At 40.5% G+C, this 20,233-nt stretch overlaps 1 protein-coding gene across 1 annotated transcript in view; it reads right to left on the reverse strand.

Annotated features, from left to right (window-relative positions):
• Atp8a2 (ATPase phospholipid transporting 8A2) overlaps nt 1-20,233 on the reverse strand; it is a 466,480-nt gene that overhangs the window by 77,742 nt on the left and 368,505 nt on the right. The window contains exon 33 of the mRNA XM_070003097.1: nt 19,683-19,790. Coding sequence (XP_069859198.1) covers nt 19,683-19,790 — 108 coding nt within the window. The remainder of the gene's footprint in view (nt 1-19,682; nt 19,791-20,233) is intronic.

Here is a 20,233-nt window from a genome sequence, read left to right on the forward strand (position 1 = left end):
AAATGAGAACCACTTAACAGTTAAGCAAGTGTCTTTGTCCATCCATACCACATGGGATTTAATGAGTATTAGCTGGTGATGACCACTTAGCCTCACCTCCTTCTAAAACAGTTCATGAATGTAAAAAGATTAGGCCTAATCTGGGAACCAGTGGCTAATCCTACCTACTCAGGAAGCTAAGGTCTGAGGATTGTGGTTTGAAGCTGGCCTGGGCAAGAAAGCCCACGAGACTCTTATCTTAAATTAACTAAAAAAGCCAACCAAACCCCCCCCCCCAAAACAAACAAAAAATCACTATGACTGGGTCTATGGCTCAAGTAGAGTGCCAGCTCCAGTGATGGTAGATTTTTGGCCCTGAGTTCAAGTCCAAGGACCAGCACACAAAAAAAATTAGGCTTATACACATTTTATGTATTTATGGCATAATGGAATTATTCTTTATCTATAGAATAAAATTTTTTTCCCTGGACAAACATGGGTCTAGGAAAAACAGAGAAGAACAGTTCTGAATAGAACAAAGTGAATTTGAACGTGTCATTGCCAGCCTGTATGTGACTATACACATTCTCTGCATGTTAACCCCTGGGAAATCAGAACTGTAGTGTGTGTGTGTGTGTGTGTGTGTGTGTGTGTGTGTGTGTGTGTGTGTGTGTGTGTGTGTGTGTGTGACAGTCTTGGGGCTTCAACTCAGGGCCTAGGTGCTGTCCCTGAGTTTTTTTTTGCTCAAGGCTAGTATTCTACCACTTGAGCCACAGCTCCGTTTCATTTTGGGGTTGTTTTAATTTTTTTGTGCTTAGCTGGAGATAAGAGTCTCATAGCCAAAAGTTCATTAAGGAACTCTTTCTAGGAAGCCATTGTAACCCTCATCCCAAAACCAGGCAGGGACTCATCAAAGAAAGAGAACTATAGACCCATTTCTTTGATGAATGTTGATGTAAAACTTCTCAACAAAATTTTGGCCAACTGACTTCAACAACTCACCAAAAAAATTATACACCATGATCAAACAGGATTCATTTCAGGGATGCAAAGCTGGTTCAATATGAGCAAATCAATTAATATAATTCATCATATCAACAAGAGCAAGGATAAGAACCACATGATTGTCTCAACCTAGTATTAGAATCCCTAGCTACAGCAATAAGACAAGATGCAAACATAAAGGGGATCCAAATAGGAAAAGATGAAGTAAAACTCTCCCTCTTTGCAGAGGACACGATCTTGTATTTAAAGAATCCCATGAACTCCACTCCCAAATTACTCAAGCTGATTTGAAACTTTGGCAAAGTAGGAGGGTATAAAATTGTCCCCCCAAAATCAATAGCTTTTCTCTATGCCAACAATGAGAAGAGTGTAGCTGAAATCAGGAAAGCAACTCCTTTTGTAATAGCCCCATAAAAAAATAAAATACTTAGGAGTTAACTAAAGAAGTGAAGGACCTCTATGATGAAAACTTTAAAAACCTGAAAAAGGAAATCAAAGCAGAACTTAGGAAGTAGAAAAACCTTTCATGATCTTGCATTGGAATGATCAACATCGTGAAAATGGCAATACTTCCCAAGGCTATCTACAAATTCAATGCGATACCTATCAATATTCCAACCTCATTCTTTAATGAAATAGGAGAAGCAATCCAAAAATTCATATGGAACAATAAAAGACCCTGAATGGCAAAAACAATCCTTAAAGGAAAGAACAGTGCTGGAGGAATATCAATATCAAATTTCAAACTCTACTATAAAGCTATAGTAATCAAAACAGCTTGGTACTGGCACAAGAACAGACATCAGAACCAATGGAATAGAATCGAAAACCCAGAATTGAACCCACTTGCCTATAGCCACCTAATCTTCCACAAGGGAGCTAAAAATATAGAATGGAAGAAAGACAGCCTCTTCAGTAAATGCTGCTGGCAAAATTGGTTAATCACTTGTAGAAAACTAAAGCTAGATCCTTATATATCACCCTGCACCAGAATCAACTCCAAATGCATCAAAGACCTCAGAGTCAAAGCAGATTCCCTGAAAACATTACAGGATGGAATAGAAGAAACCCTAGGTCTCCTTGGCACAGTCCTAAACTTTCTTAATAGAGATCCAGAAACACAACAAATCAAAGAAAGATTGTACAAATGGGATTGCATGAAGCTGCAGAGCTTCTGCATGGCAAAGGACATAGCTAGCAAGATCAATAGACCACAGATTGGGAGAAGATCTTCACTAGCCATACAACAGACAAGGGTGTCATATGTAAAATATAATTGGAACTCAAAAAAGTAAATCCCCCAACAACAAATCCTCAACAAAACAACTGCCTGATAAATAAGTGGGCTAAAGACTTAAAGAGAAACTTATCTGAAGAGGAAATAAGAAGGGCCAATAGACAAATGAAGAAATGCTCAACCTCTCTAGCCATAAAAGAAACACAAATGAAAACAACATTGAGGTACCACCTCACCCCAGTTAGAATGGCTATAATCAAGACCTCTAACAACAACAGATGCTGGAAGGGATGTGGCCAGAAGGGAACCTTACTGCATTGTTGGTGGGAGTGTAAACTTATTCAACCACTTTGGAAAGCAGTATGGAGGTTCCTCAAAAGACTCCTCCACATAGAGCTCCCCTATGACCCAGCAATCCTGCTTTTGAGCTTTTACCGAAATGTTTACAAACAAGACCATACTAAAGCTACCAGCACAACTATGTTTATTGCAGCATTATTTACCATAGCTAAGATATGGAACCAACCCAGATGCCCCTCAGTAGATGAATGGATCAAGAAAATGTGATACACACACACACACACACACACACACACACACACACACACACACACACACACACACACACACACACACACAGGAATTCTATGCCTCCATCAGAAAGAATGACATTGCTCCATTTGTTAGGAAATGGAAAGACTTGGAAAAAAATTATATTAAGTGAAGTAAGATAGGCCCAAAGAAACAAAAGTCCCATGGTTTCCCTTATTTGCAACAACTAGTAAATAAATGTCTAGGACAAGCAGAAAAGGCCCAAAGCTATGTACATATGACCAGATAAGATGATGCTAAGTGAAATGAACTCCAAGATAGGGATACAAATATCTTTTTTCTTTCTTGCTATTGTTTCTAACATATTTATAATATAACACGTGATTTTGTGTTGCTTTGTATGTTCCTCCCCCACAGTATAACCCCTATTTTCATTCTATTTGATGTTGGTGCCCTGCATCTTGTATATATACAATTCTCTAATTCGGGGAGGGGAAGGGAAAAAACAAAATGTTTAAATAGGGATACAGGTTGACCCATTGTAACAATAGATGTACAAGACACTATGTTGAAATGAACTTTACAAATTTGGCAGCAAGGGGGTGAGTGAAGGAGTAGTTGTGGAGGGGGGAGGGAAGGGATGGTAGGGGAAAAACAAAGGAGAAGGCAACAATGCTTGATCGGAAATGTACTCACTATCTTGCTCATGTAACTATAACCCCTCTGTACTGTATTTTTACAATAAAAAGTACAAAAATAAGAGTCTCTCATAGCCTTCTCTTACGCAGGCTAGCTTTGAACCTTTGTCTTCAGATCTCAGCCTCCTGAGTAGCTAGGATTATAGGCACAAGCCTAGGGTGCCTAGCAATTTTTTTTTTTTTAAGAGGAGGGAGAAGTCAACTAAACTTAATCTTTCTGAAGAATGAAGATTTTATCTAAGACAGGACAGCCTCTCCAGTTTCACTTGATTTGGTATTTAACTATGTATTTAAAGGCTCCCTAATGCGAATAACATTAATACCAGCCCTGCTGTCATTATCTCATGGTCCCATTGTGGCTCTGCTATCCACATATGCTGAGTCCTGCCTTGGAGTCCACTGGTCCCTTCCTGCATTCCTGCCCAAGCACGGCAGGACACAGAGTGTCTGCAGCTGCTAGCCGTTTATTTACACACATTCCTGCCTCAAATTGAATTAATGAGCATAATTTAACTCAGGCAGTGTCCTTCCTAGCCCTCTTTTCTCTTTGCAACTCTGGCAGCCTGCTTCTTCCCTCACACCTCCCCTGGTGGCCTTCCTGGAGTGGGGAGTGGGGAGTGGCTCAGGATGTCTCTGATGATGTCAGGACTACTCATCTGGGGGACCATACTTTGAACAGCGGGGGGGGGGGTTCCTAAAGAACTCACCTGCAGTAATAAGCACTGTCCCTGATGAGTAGCCAAAGCACAAATAGCGATTTCTGCTCAAGCTGATGTCATGGAAGATGAAACTGTCTCTTTATTATAAAAATGGTATAGGCTTTGCAAAGAACTGAGGTACATCCTTCTATATACTTTGTCTCTGTGTGTGTGTGTGTGTGTGTGTATGTGTGTGTGTGTATGTGTGTGTGTGTGTATGTGTGTGTGTGTGTGTGTGCCATGTGCATATCCACGTGCTCAAGGCTAGCACTCTACCACTTAAGCCATAGCTTCATTTCTGGCTTTTTGGTTGCTATTTGAAGATAAGAATCTCATAGACTTTTCTGCTCAGGCTGGCTTCAAATCACAATCCTCAGATTTTAGCCTTCTCAGTAGCTAGGACTACAGGCATGAGCCACTGGTGCGCTCTTCTTCCATGTACTTTAAATTATCTCGTAATATATCATGCAATGCAAAAGCTATATAAATAGTTGTTATAGTATATTGCTCAGGTTACAGTGAGAATAGTCTGTAGACTTTCAGTACAGATGTAATTTTTTTCCTAAGAATTTTCAATCCATGGTTTTTGGGTGGCTCCTCATACATGAAAAAGACAGACACCTGTGGCACCCACCTATAATCCTAGCTACTCAGGAGAATGCCATTGGTCAAAGCCAGCCTAGTCAGAAAACTCCCTGAATCTTTTATCTGTAAATAGTCAGCAAATAGCTGGAAGTGGAGCTATGGTAGAATGCCAGCCTTGATTGGAAAAGCCAATGCAGCACAAGAGGCCCTGAGCTCAAGCTCCTCTATGGTATGGGAGCATGAGAATATGCATATGTTCATACACACACACGCACACACAATCACTTCTCTCTATATAGGGAGGCCTTTACCTTGTCTACTTTTTTCCAGTGCATAAAACCACAGAAAAATCACATATCCTATTAGCCCCTAAACCCCGTCCTTACATAAATTCCAAAGCTTAGGAGCTAAAGAAAGTGTAGAACAGGAATGCTGGGACCTGTAACTTTTACACACAAAGCTAAAGTAACCCCACATGAGAAACTTCAGCATGGATGTGGTTAGATGCAGGAGGTCTGTTTATTGCATTGGGCAGACCAATGAGGAATTTCCTGTGTGCTATGCCAAAGTCACAGTGCAAGTAGCTTTCTCTGAAGTCTGAGAAATGCAGCCGACAGATCTCCTGTGTATTACTGCTCTATTCCTTAGCTAGTTATCCTGGCAGGAGTCCCTGCACATTCTACCAAGTGTGGAAATGGATTAAAAAGAGGGCAGGGAGAAAAAAAATTCCTTCTAAAACAAAAAGTAAATTAATATATTTGAAAACGGGTGTGAATGTGCTGGGGTTTCATTCTTCTTGGGTTGGAACACATGTAAAATATACCTCTAGAAATAGACATCCCACCCTTGGGCCTGAAACGGTAAACTTGGACCTGAAACTGTTTGCCTAGGTTCACACAAACTCACTTTTTGGCTCCTTGAATAGAAAAAGGCTTTCATGTTGAATTTTGCAAAGAAAAGTAGATTTGGGGATTTTCTTGAGGAAAGATTGAAAATATCATAAAACATATTCCAGAAACCAGGAAAATCAACCACCTTTTTATTCCAAACCACAAAGACTACAAATTCCTTTCCTGGAAAAGTCAATGGCTTCTGTTGAAAAGATTAACTAAATGATGAATACCTTTGAGGGAATGAAAAGATAGATGTTGATGACTCTTCCATGTATTATTATCATCGTCACCATCATCATCATCATCATCATCACCATCATCATCATCATCACTATTACTTGTGTGTGTGTGTGTGTGTGTGTGTGTGTGCGTGCGTGTGAGCACGCAGGCGTGCATGTGTACATGCGTGCCAGTACTGAGACTTGAACTCAGAGCTTGGGAACTATCTCTCAACTTTTTCAATCAAGGGTGGTGCTTTACCATGTGAGCCAAAGATCCACTTCTGGACTTTTGCTGGCTAATTGGAGATAAGAGTCTTTTTCTTGTCTAGGATGGCTTAGAACTCTCAAATCTTAGCTTCCTGAGTAGCTAGGATTATAGGTATGAGCCTCAGTGCCTGACATCTTAGCTATATGCTTTAAAGCAAACTACATTTTAAAAATTCCCATAGGTAACTGTATTTCTGAAGGACCCTGAATAGTAGTATCTGGGTCAAGATTCTCTTGGCTCATGTCCTAGTTGTTCTCTTCTTCCTAAGACATCTGTTTTTTAAGTGCTTCTAGGATAAGACCCTCTTCGTGTATCAGATAGACTGTCTGCAAGGCTTCCATTTTAAGCAGACTACTGAACCCCCTTTCCTCCCAATGCCAAGTGGAATCAAGTGGTTAGACTGCTAACCTTTCCTTTATAACCTATTTAGCAAATTAGTTATTTTCTTGGGCAATCATCTAAGAATGACATTCTCATCTCAAGTCCCTTCTGTGTACAATAGAGGCTCTGTTAAGAAGTCTAGAAAAGGAGTCTCTTTTGCCTTTGTCAGCAGTTGAATGTAGTAAGTAACGTCCTTTAATGAGACCTTAATGAACAGGGCTGCTTTCTAAGCAATGACTCTGGAGATTGTGGGGGTGCTGTAAAATGGCTTTAGATTTCACAGTGATGGTGATTTCTGTATATACAGCTTGAGAGGCGTCTCTTGGAAAAACTAGAGCTGGCTCAGATTTTGAACTGAAACTGAAATGTAAACCTCCAAGTAAGAGTCTCAAAAGGCAGTTGTTTTAAGGAGCAGGGGAAGAGGAGATGTTCTGAAAGACTAGAAATGAAGGGAGGAGTAAAGGTGTCAGGGTCAGAGGGCACCAGGACAATGGAGAACTAACTTCAGAGAACACAAAGCATAAATATACCGTTTATACACAGATGCATACACCAGTTCTGTGAACTGAAACAATGACCTGGAGAGTTCTTGAATAACACAGCTTCTTTGCAGATATGTTACTTTAGTTTTCTACATTTGAGAAGCTCATTTCATCCTCTAATTAAAAAAAAATGAAATCAAATAAAAACAGTTCAGCTGTTTTGACCACTTGGACTATCAATTCTAAGAACAGCACTTTCAATTCTGGCAGTCCCATAAGGACTGAGAATAAAGAAGAATTACTCCCCCCTCAAAATTTTTTTGTTTTTTTGGAGAAAGAAAGTGGCCTAAAATAGCATCTGGTGGGTGGCCCTATGTCATAAAGATGACCTAAGTCACAAGGAGTATATAAAAGCCTTGAATCAAATTCACTTTCATGTTAGATATGAGAATACTACTCCATTAAGCTTATCGTATTAAATTTAAACCACTGTAAACATTCAGGGATGGGATTAAGGGCTCATTTTTCTTTTACAATCAATAAATCCACAAGTAGACAAACTTTGTTAACTATATATAGTTGCTTTTTGAGTTCATATTTCCTGTTCAAAATAAAGCTTTTGCCAGGTGTGGTGAATCTAGTATGGGCTACATAGTGAGACCCTGTTTGACAAAAATCGAGAGCTGGAGATGCAGCTCAGTGGTAGCGTACTTGCTTAGCATGCTCAGGATCTTGGATTCAATCCACAGATGACAAAGCCAAAGAAGATTTACTCCACATACCCCTCCCTGCACACACACACCATTTTGGCAAAATTATTTTCCAAAACCATGCTCATCTCAGAGATAAAAGATCTTATTTATAACAATTATATTTACATTACAGAAAATAGCTATAATGCCCCAACTCATTATTTCTCTGTAAACAGTTGATGAGTTTTCTTTTTTCTTTTTCATCTTTCATATCTCTCATGCTTTCACTGTCTCCTCTGTCCTTTCCTGCCTGCCCTGCCTCCCATTTCTTTCTCTATCTCCGTCTCTGTCTTTCTCTTAAATAAACAGACTGGACAGGGATTTTCTTTAAGGGCTCATATTAAAAGCTTGAACAAGACTACTCATATTCCCTCTCTTTCCTTTCATTTCTAAAATTACTTTTTCCAACTTTCATCATAAAAAGTCACACTCATACTTACTATGTTGCAGAAACTTTTTTGATGGTCTCTGATTCTTTCTTGGGGCCAAACCTAAGGAACTTTCTCAACAACCAGTCATTTCCTGCACAACAATGTCCTACCCTCTCCTTCCAGATCTCCTGCTCTATGTCCTCCCCTCTCCTTCCAGATCTCCTGCTCTACCAGGCCTTCTTCATCATAGCCTCACATGCAATCCTGTCCTCCATCACTCATCAATCACTATCTCCTTCCTCCCCACTTCCCATCCACTACTTCCAGCTTTCCTGGACACGCAAACACACAGATCACTGTATTTATTTTTTCCTTTAAATAGAATGTCAGAGAGACTTCCAGTCTTCCATGTTTTTATCTTTTGCTAGATCACTTTATTCAACACCTCTTTCAGCTCTCAGGACCAGGCTCGTTCAGCCCATTAAGTCTATTCCCAGTACCTCTTCTACCACAGAACAACTCCCCAATCAAAGTTTACTTCATCCATGAAATCACTTAGATTTATCAGGTTTCAGCTGCTACTAAACCCTATGCCTGACATTTTCTTGATTAAGCCACCTTCCCTCTAAAAACAAAAAACAACCAACCAAAGTGGGAGTGGTGGGACATTCCTGTATTCTCAGCATTTAGAAGGGTAAGGCATGAGGATCATGAGTTCTAGACCAGCCTGTAGCTACCCAGAGTTCCAGGCCAGCCTGACCTACACATCTTAAAAACAAATAGCTGGGTGCCAGTGGCCCAAGTCTATAACTCTAACCACCCAGTAGGTTGAGATCTGAGGTTCATAGTTTGAAACCAACCTCTGAAGAAAAATCAGTGACACTTCTATCTCCAATTAACCAACAAAAGGCCAGAATTGGAGGTGTGGCTCAAGTGACAGCACAAACCTTGAGAGGAAAGCTAAGGGACAGTACAGAGACCCTGAGTTCAATCCCTAGTACTGGTGAGCACATGTAGGCATGCTCACACGTGCACACACGCACGTGCACACAACACACACACAGAGCTAATGACGGAACTATTTAGAGAACAGACTTCAGTTATCACTTCTGGCCTTCTAGTGGTTAACCGGAGATTTGAGAATCTCCTGGGCTTTCCTGCCCCAGATGGCTTTAAACTGTGATCCTCAGATTTCAGCCTCCAGAATAGCTAGGATTACAGGTGTGAGCCACCAGTGCCCATCCCATGATGAGCTTTGTATTATCATTTAGGCAAATCAGAAAAAAAACCTGTCTCATGCTTAATAGTGTAGTAGGTTTCTATTTTCTTCCTTCTCTAACCCACTGTGGTCATGGTTTCTTGCTGATATCCTTGGCTTGATGGCCTTTCTTAGGCATCTTTGTCCCCTTCAAATAGAGCTAACTGAAAGACCCTTCTGTCTCTGAATGGGGGACTTGCAGAGAGGGTTACCCAACATCAGACAATGCCATTTCTCACTGTTAATTGTTGGACAGGCAAAGCCCTGCACAGAGTCTGAGCAAGAGCAGCCCACAAACACATTTCCACATGTTATGTGAAAGGAAAAATTCAAATCCACATCAAACATATTCTGTGACCACTGAACATAAATATTACAAACAGACAAAATCAGCACATAATATGTATTTAAATTCACTGACAGATATTTTAAAGATTAACATTAGAATGAATGACAATTGGCAGCACCACAACAAAACTTCTAAGTGAAGAGAAAAATAACTCACAATCAAAGCCGCCTGGCTTCTAATGAACACATAGCATCCTTGAAAGAGAGACCAACATAAAATAGTCAGAAAACTGTGTATGGGAAAAGAGGGAGGGAGAACTGGGTGTCCCTAAATTAAGGCTTTCCACAATGGACTTAAAAAATATCTTGTTGTTTGAAACTTGCTTTATCACAGAGAACACTGGGACCCATGGCAAAAAATGTGGCACAAACCCAACTAATGTTTATGCCTCTAAACTCAACACTGATGTGTTTAAAGTTTGATTGCTTACAAGGCATTTCACTGAAGATTAAATAAAAGCATCTGGGCACTGGTGGCTCACAGCTGTAATCCTTAAGCTGAGATCTGAGAAGTGCAGTTCGAGGCCAGCTCAGGCAGGAAAGTCTGTGAGGTTCTTATCTCTAATTAAGCACTCCAAATCAGAAGTAGAGCTGTGGTTCAAGTAGTAGAGTGCCAGCAAGTGTACATATATGCGCCCACATGGGTGCCTCTACTGAATGTATTCAGCCTTGTTTTTTTAGTTATTCCCATAATAATAATAACTATTTACATAGTACTCACGTTGTATTAGGTTTGATAACTCATACAGAGATGACACAAAACCACAAGATGATGCATACAGATTTTGTGTAAATACACCATTTTATATAAGAGACACAGGTGTCCTCAGATTTTGCTCTCTGGAACAGATTTGAAACAAATCTTCTATTGAGGATGGCTGTATTTTGTCTGATACATGGTAATTGTTCAACAAACATTATTTATTATTATTTGTATGCCTTATTTTTCTTAATTTCCTATTAAATCCAGAGATATATACTATTAATGTCACCTACCTGACAAAAACTGAAGCTCAGAAATCATGTAAGAATGCATATTACAAATGAAAGGTTTGACTTTGTAAATGTCTCAGGCATCAGTTGAAGACCATGTACACTGATGGGAGCAGACAGAAATTTGAAAGAACATAGAATGACATAGAAAAGTAGAAAGAAGTATATTAAAAAGAAGTAGAAAGAAAATTGATGGCCACTTCATTCCAGATCAGTGTTGTTGCTCCTTGAAGGCTTGAAAAGAAGCAGGTTAGATGCTGGCTGTACACAGAAAGCTGACACTCCTTTGAGCTTTTTCTTTTGTTTCTTCCAGAAGGTGAAAAATGAAAACAACTTGGCCTTTCACATAACCGTTGGATGGATGGTGAAATTGTCTGATTATAGAACCCAAATATTTATAGGCCTATAGGAACTCATCTAGATAGCACTGGTAAGTAAATACTTCTGAAGTGGCTGTTATTATATTATTCTTGTTATTATTACTATTAATGGTTCTGGTAACTGGTATAGTCAAGGATTATTGGGAAGATGGATCTAGGAGGACCAACACATACCTGGAATGTTGGGGACAAGAGTCAAATGTACAAGAGAAACAAGAAGTCTCCTCCTCTCAATTCTGCTTGTATTGCTATCTATTCAGACATGATATACAGAAATATAGCAAGTTCCTTTTTTGAAGTCTGTCTTACTGTTCTATACAAAACTAAATGCATGCTGGGCACCAGAAGCTCATGCATATAACCCTAGTTACACAGGAGACTGAGATCTGAGGATTGAAGTTCAAAGCCAGCCCTGTCAGGAAAATCCATGGAACTCTTATCTCTACCCAAAAGCTGGAAGTAGAGCTGTGGTTTAAGTGGTAGAGCACTAGCCTTGAGCAAAAGAAGCTCAGGAGCAATGCCCAGGCCCTGAGTTCAAGTAGGAAAGGTGCACGTGCACACATGCACACCCACACATCCATACACCCACACACAAACACAATACAAAGCAAAAATCTAAACTGTAAACTGGGTATCACGGAATACTTCAACCAAGTTCAATACTTGAGAACACTGTGCAAAAATACAGATGTTATTTTAAGCCCAGAAGTGTGTCTCTGCTGAAGAATCTGTTACTCTATGAGACTGACTGACTTCTCTTTAGGTAGGTGACAGGCCTCAGAAGTCTAGTATTTGAAGAAAACGGGGTCAGTCTTATCCAATACTGCTATGTTGAAGATAATTCCAATTAGCTTCAAACATTCACATTGGTGTTTCTGGGATATTATACAAATGTTAATAATTGGACCATGAAAATAATTCTTTAGCCTAATTCCTGTTGATCAGCAGCTTCTAATATGGTAACATAGTAAAAATGTGCTCACTAAAACCTTAAGCCTGTATTAAAAAAATTATCTATTTCATCGATTTATTGTGTACTTGAAAACAGAAGAAAAATATCACAACCAACACCCAGACTTGGATAAAGCAATTTTCCCTTTGTGTATTTGACACCCAAAGCACATGCACTGGTGACTTGCAGAACGTAATCTGGGGTGGGCTTCAGGAAAAGCATCTTTGTTCCCTCAAATACTTCATCAGAGATTTTTGGAGTTTCTTTTTTCCTTTTCTAGGCTTTCTTTCACACCAGAAGTAGCATTCTGAGGGTGATTTTCATCTTAGTATCTGAAGAACTGGCAATCTACTAACTCTACAGCAAATACTGGAGACAGCCAACTCATCAAGAGAAAAGGTTATTTAGGCCCACAGTTTTTTTTGTTTTTTTTGCTTCAAACTTGTGCACTGGAAGGAGTGGATGGCAAAGTAAAATCATTTTCACCTAATTTCCAGGAAGCAAAAGAAAAGAGTGGGGCTGGGAAGTTGGCTCAGTGGTAGAGCGCTTGCCTTGCATGCCTGAGGCCCTGGGTTCGATTCCTCAGCACCACATAAGCAAAAAGAAAAAAAAAGCTGGAAGTGGCGCTGTGGCTCAAGTTGTAGAGCGCTAGCCTTGAGCTGAAGAGCTGAGGGACAGTGCCCAGGCCCAGAGTTCAGACCTCACGACCGGACCCCCAAAAGAAAAGAGTAGAAAAGGGGTAAGTGTGCAATGACCTAAAGATATCTCTCTAGGTCTCAACCATTAAATGCTTCAACACTCCCCAACAAAAGCATAAGTGAGCAACTGAGCTTTTGGAGGATATTCAAGATCCAAACTATAGCATCCACACTATTCAGAAATGAAGGCCAAGTCTTGGATGGATTTCTTTTGAAAGCAAACATAGTTCTCTACCATAACCTCCTAGCAAATGTCTCCTGTGTCTCCCTCCACACTTTTGAAACACTCATTACAGTCCATGAAGAGGGGCACATAGAATTAAATTCTCCTTTGTAGTTACTTGTAGGACTAGATCCCCAAAGGTTCTAGGCTTCATGAATAAATCATAATATGCAAATGAATACAAACTGGGAACCTCTGGGAAAGGGTGAAAGAGGATGGACACTGAAGACAACATGCCCTATATCACAGGTGTTAACTTGAGGACAAATCCTTATCTGACCTCCCTTAGGCCATTCATTCCCATCTTTATATACCTTCCTATGGAACCAGAGCTGAGGAAGATGGCTATCAACATGACCATTTCATTCACTTAATCAGTTTATTTCCTGGAGCACCAGCAATTGAAAAAGAAATCCACTTATATTTTAATATGGCCATCCGTATGCCTTTGTTCAGAATGGTTGGTGAAATCCCAGAATGGGTGTGAAATCGAAGAAGAGTAGGAATCACTTTAATTTGATGATGGCAAAATGACAATCCATGGTTCCTCTGTTTACTTTTAGTTCATTTCTATGGGCATTGTGTATTTCCAAGTATAGCTAAAAGCTCATAAAGCAAACTCATCAGGATGGTACTGGTGGCTCAAGCCTGTAACTCCAGCTACTCGGGAGGCTGAGATCTGAAGATTGTGGTTCAGAGCCAACCTGGGCAGAAAAAACCCACGAGACTCTTATCTCCAATAAACTACCAAAAAAGTCTGCAGGTAGGCTGTGGCTCCAGTGGTACTGTTCTAGCCTTGAGAGGAAGTGGCTCAAGGACAGCACACAGACCCTGAGTTCAAGCCACAGGATCCGCACCAAAACAAAGATAAAAACAAACCCATTCTTGTTGTTAGAATTAAAAGAAAAAAAATGTAAGCCTGCCATATGCCAGAAACTGGCTTGGACTTGGTACTTGGCACTGGAGTCAGAGTTCGCAGTTTGTAAGCTTTGAAGTGAAAGAGCTTTTTCCTTCTCTTTAACTAGCAATGAAAAGGACTTTGAAGGAAAATCAGCAGCACTGGTGAGGAGTATTTTTCCATGCTGAGCCACGTAATGTCTTTGGTATAATTCCCTATTTAGAAAGCCAGCTGCCTGAACACTCACATGTATACCTGGTGTATCTCGCATAAACCCTGCCCCTGCGAATGCAATCAGCTGTGGATATTTTCAGTGGACCATCTTCTCCCATCACATTTAACACAAGCTAAAACACTGTAATGGAATAATATATCAGAGCACCAGTCCCCAAAACTTTAAAGGAAAGAATTGCCTGGAGATTTATTAAACTCCAGATACTGGGACTTCATACCCAGAGATTCTGATTCAGTGTGTGTGTGTGTGTGTGTGTGTGTGTGTGTGTGTGTGTGTGTGTGTGTGTGTGTGTGTGTGTGTGTGTGTGTGTGTGTGTGTGTGTGTGTGTGTGTGTGTGTGTGTGTGTGTGTGTGTGTGTGTGTGTGTGTGTGTGTGTGTGTGTGTGTGTTACAAGCACATGTATTCTAGGGGAACCTTGTGGTTTTACTCATATGATTTTGATACAAGTGGTCAATGGACTTTACTAAAAAACATTTCAGCAGGTTGGTGCTGGTAGCTCTTGCTGGTAACTCCTGGCTACTTGGGGATCCTGGCTACTGAGGATTGAGGTTCAATGCTAGCCCTAGAGGAAATGTTTATGAGACTCTTATATCCAATTAATCACCAAAACCTTTTCAAAGTGGAGGTGTAGCTCAAGTGGTAGAGCACCAGCCTTGACTGGGTTAAAAAACAAAAACAAATAAACAAACAAAAGAACCTAAGGGACTTTTGGCTGCCATTGGCTCATACCTGTAATCCTAGCAACTCAGGAGGCTGAGACCTGAGGATTGCAGTTTGAAGTCAGCCTGAGTAGGAAAGCCCATGACACTTTTATCACCAAGTAACTACCAAAAAGCTGGAAATGGAACTGTTCTTCACATGGTAGTGTTAGCTTTGAGTGAAAAATGCTTAGGAACAGTGTTCTGGCCCCGAGTTCAAGCCCCAGGACTGATACAAACAAAACAAAACAAAAAGCAAAACCTCTAAGGGACATAGACATGCATGTTCGTGCACACGCACAAAGTTAAAATTGTTTAGCTAAAAACATTAGAAGTTTCAATCGTAGCAATGTTTCCATATATAGTTTCAACTGTCCAGAAAAGAGAAGAGCATGTATGCTTTCCATTTCCCCTAAGTTACCTCCAAAATCCTCTTAATTAGGGTAGGTAATATGATTCTGATTTTGCAGATCAAGAAGTTACCACAGGATAAGAAATGTGTGAAGGCCACATGGCTTTAGCTTGGGCAAGAGCTTAGCCAGGTTTCTTGAATTTTGAGCAAAGATGAAGTTCATGTCTTCTCCTCACACACTCAAGTCAGAAGTCCTGAGAAATGCATGATGAAAATGTAAGTGCATTTCCTTATCTGACTCTAGAACCAGTTTTCCTCCTCTCTAACTCAAAGCTGTGCATCAGCAAGGAACCTAGGGATGGGAGTGAGCTACTGTAACTTGTTATTTTTTTTTGTGAAAATATTGTACAGAGGGGTTACAATTACATGAGCAAGGTAATGAGTACATTTTTTTTTTTTTTTGTCAGTCGTGGGGCTTGAACTCTAGGCCTAGGCGCTGTCCCTCAGCTCTTCAGCTCAAGGCAAGCGCTCTACTGCTTGAGCCACAGCGTCACTTCCAGTTTTCTAGTGGCTTATTGGAGATAAGAGTCTCACGGACTTTTCCTGCCCAGGCTGACTTTGAACCATGATCCTCAGATCTTAGCCTCCTGAGTAGCTAGGATTACAGGCGTGAGCCACCATCACCAGCAATAAGTACATTTTTTTTTTTTTTGGTCGGTCGTGGGGCTTGAAAATAAGTACATTTTTTGATCAAGCATTGTTGCCTCCTCCTTTGTTTCCCCTTCCTATCCCTTCCCATTCCCCCCCACACTCCCCCTGCGCCAAAATTGTAAAGTTCGTTTTTTGACATAACATCTTGTACCTCTCATTGTTGCAATGGGTCTGCCTGTATACCTATTTAAACAACTCGTTTTTTTCCCTTCCACTCCACAAATTATACCAACATCAAATACAGTGAAAGCAGGGGTCTGGGACTTGTTATTTTCTACTTTGAAGCATTTAAGCCATTATGGAGAGGTTTACAGTGTTCACAAGTTCCCCTAGGGAAAGTATCATCAGTTCTTGAACACCCTGACACTAATCAGAGTACACAAGTTGAGGTTTTTAATTTTTTTTGTGTGCCAGTCCTGGAGCTTCAACTTGCGACTTGGGCACTGTCCCTGAGTTTTGTACTCAATATTAGTGCTCTACTACTTGAGCCACAGCTTCATGTCTTGCTTTCTAATGGTTAATTGGGGTTAAGAGTTTCATAGTCTTTTCTGTCTGGGATGGCTTCCAGCTATAATCCTCAGATCCTCACAGATCCTCTTGAGTAGCTAGGATAATAGCTGTAAACTACGGCACCCAGGCAAGCTGAACTTTTTTTTTTGTCAGTTGTGGGGCTTGAACTCTGGGCCTGGGTGCTGTCCTTCAGCTCTTCAGCTCAAGGCAAGCGCTCTTTGAACCACAGCACCACTTCCAGTTTTCTGGTGTTTAATTGAAAAGTCTCATGGCTTTCCTTCCCAAACTGGCTTTGAACTGTGATCCTCAGATCTCAGCCTCCTGAGTAGCTAGGATTATAGGCATGAGCCACCGGCACCCAGCATTTTTTTTTTTTTTTGGTTGGTCGTGGGGCTTAAACTCTGGGTCTGGGCACTGGCCCTCAGCTCTTTAGCTCAAGGCTAGCACTCTACCACTTGAGCCACAGCACCACTTCCACCTTTTTCTGCTTATGTGGTGCTTATGAGGAATCTGCTTATGAGGAATCAAACCCAGGGCCTCATGCATGCAAGGCAAGCACTCTACCACTGAGCCACCATCCCAGCCCACAGCTGAACTTTGAATCTACTGTAGAGCTAAGCATGGTCCTAGAAAAAATGGATGTCTTTTAAAATTCCCTGAATACTGTAAAATATGTGAATGATTTCTTCGACTTCAAAATCTTCCACAGAACTTCTGGCTTGTTATCTGGTGTCATTTCTTATATCATATCATGAGGTGCCATGGAGAAGATAAAAACTCTTTGACAGTGGAGAACAGATCTTTTAATTCTATAGTCCTTTCTTTCCTTTGCCCTCCAGGGAAGACTTGCCTTCTACTCCCGTGAGAAAATTTCAAATTTAATGGACAAGACAAAGAAATATTTAATCACATTCATTCAGGAAACTCTTGGAAGAAACAATGCAGCTTTTCAATGGTTGAAGATATCATGAACACACAGAACATCCTGTGTGTCCAGGCTGTCTCTGGCTCTTGGGGGGAGAAATGCTATTTACTATTAGACACTTGTTTATTTCTAGAACTTCAAAGAACCATGTTTCTTTGCCAAAACCCACTGCAAAGTCAGCTATAAAAATGGTTTATAAAAATTGTTAGAAGTACTTTTGAAAATCATAGTAATTATTTGTTTATGTTGGTAGGTCTCCCTTAGCTACTGTTACTCAAGGCTCACACTCTACCATTTGAGCCACACCTCTACTTCTGTCTTTTTGCTGATTAATTGGAAATAAAAATCTTATAGATAGATTTTTCTGCTGGTGCTGGGTTAGAACCATGATCCTCAGATCTCAGCCCCTTGAGGAGGCTGAGCCACAAGAATTCAGCTAATAGTTTTTAAAAAGCAGCTCTTTCCAAGAATGCCCTCACTCCTAGGCATCTACAAGCCTAGAGCTCAAGAAGTGGACGTGATTTGGGTATATTTTCAACAGTTTCCCATTTAAGTCTTTCCTCACGGATGTACCTGGCCTTAGGCACCCTCTCTATGACATACATTGGATTCCCCATGGGGCAGCAGAAAGTCTTTTTGAGACTTCAGGCTAGTTTAGCTACTATCTACACAAGTGGCTCTCTAAAATGGTTTAAAAAAATTGTCTAATGCTTCCTTGCCACTTTTCCAAAGACTAGCAAATTGTTGAATCAACATAGAAAGGAATTGAGTACCGACTGTTTTTCTAGCTACTCAGGAGGCTGAGATCTGAGAATCGTAGTTCAAAGCTAGCCCAGGCAGGAAAGTCCATGGGACTATCACCAATTAACCAGCAAAAAGGCTGGAAGTAGAGCTGTGGCTCCAGTGGTAGAACACCAGTCTTGATTTAAAAAGCTCAGGGGAAAGCAGCCAGGCCCTGAGTTAAAGACACACACACACACACACACACACACACACACACACACACACACACACACACACACACACACACACACACACACTCATTACCTTCCTGCTGAAACAACTCAAATTTTAAAAAAAGGTAAAAATAAAATTGTTCCAGTAAAAGTGTTTATATAAAGTGAACTATAATTTAATAAGATAATTGCTTTTGGATGATAGGAACAGCTTACCACAGATACTGCTTAATGTCTAGGCTATGTCCTGGGAAATACATCATTAAGTGGTTTTCTTGTTTGAACATTATAGTGGAAACATATACAAACTCCAATGTCTATGACATCATTAGATCATATACAGTCCATGACCCTATGCATATTCACCATTAAGCTAAACCTTGAAACCATATAGACCTGCAAGCAGACAGAATTCATCAAATGAGAACAAGAGCATGTTAAGTAGCTGCATGACAAGCTTGGACCCACTGAATCGCTTGTTGGTAGTGAGAGTTGGCAACCAGCCTAATTCATCTATTTGCAATTAGAGTTTCCCAAAGGAATGGACACAGAGGGCTCGCCACAGCAGTGCTATGGGGGACACACAGGAAATTTCAAAAAGGCTTCACTTTCCAGTTGCACCTAACTGACACACAACCTGTCAGCTGGCAGATCCATTACTCATAAAATTCTCCAAGTGAGATGGGTGCTGAAGGCTCATGCTTGACATCCTAACTCAGGAGGCCAAAATCTGAGGATTGCTGTTCAAAGCTAACCAGGGCAGAAAAGTTTGTGAGACTTATTTCCAATTAACTACCAAGAAAGCTGGAAGTAGAGCTGTCAGTCAAGTGGAACAATATCCAGACCCTAAGTTCAAGCTCTATCTCTTTTTCTCTAGAAAAAGAGAAAGAAGAAGAAAGCGACAAAGCAGAGCATATTCCAAAGAGTATAAAGGCCTTCAATCAGTCCTAGTCTGTCTAACTCAAAAAGTCGAATGTGATATTGGATCACTGTTGATCTGGTTACTAGTTTTATCTCTCACAGGTGACTAATTACCAATTATGCATGCATTTAACTTTGAACCTCTCATTCATATAACCACTGACTAATGAATGATTCAAAGTGGCTCTGGTTTTCCAAGGACCATGGCAATCCATAGCAGTGCTGTTTGTAATTAACACAAAATTTGTTACACATGTACATACTTGGTAAGTTAGAGGACTGATGGTGAAAAATTTCCCAACACTTAAATGATCAAATGCAATTTCAATGAACTGGACAGCCTCTTCCAGGTGCTTTGATTGGTCAAACTCTTGATAAGTTTTGATAGACTTGGGTAACAATGGCCTTTCCTGAAGTTGATAGTCACAAGATAGAAGCCTACTCATTCATACACATACAAATATCACTGCATAAGAAAGAGCCCATCGTTTGTGGTACTGACCTGTCCTTTCATGTCTGGAGCAATGGGAATAGTAGGCCAGATAGTTGAGTAGACACCAAAAAACACCAACCAGATCAACATGCTTCCCCACACTGCCAGGTGACTGAACTGCAAAAGAAATAATAAATGTTCAGATAGGCCTCATTTGTTGGTAGTGAAGCTTCCCTTTCCACTCAATCCAACATAGCTGTAGGATCCCTGATTGAGCCACCTTTTCTGATGGAAAGATTGTGACAACCCTCCAACTCTCCAAGTCAATGGAAAGTTCATTTTTCTAACTCCCTTGTCCTGGAATGTGTTTGTGTGTATGCACGTGTGCACGCGCACGTGTGCACACGCCCATGCATGTGTTCATGCATGTGTGCACACTCTACTTCCAGCTTTTTGGGGGTTAATTGGAGATAAGATTCTCACAGACCTTCCTATCCAAGCTTGCTTCTGACCATAATGCTCAGATCTCAGCTTCTGGAGTAGCTAGGATTAGAGGTGTGAGCCACCAGTGCTCAGTTTGTCTTGGATTTTTAAATGATGAGTTGAAGTCACTAGTGACA

This window comes from Dipodomys merriami, unplaced genomic scaffold (assembly GCF_024711535.1).
Source record: "Dipodomys merriami isolate MVZ:Mamm:240054 unplaced genomic scaffold, mDipMer1.0.p SCAF_6, whole genome shotgun sequence".
NCBI lineage: Eukaryota > Metazoa > Chordata > Mammalia > Rodentia > Heteromyidae > Dipodomys > Dipodomys merriami.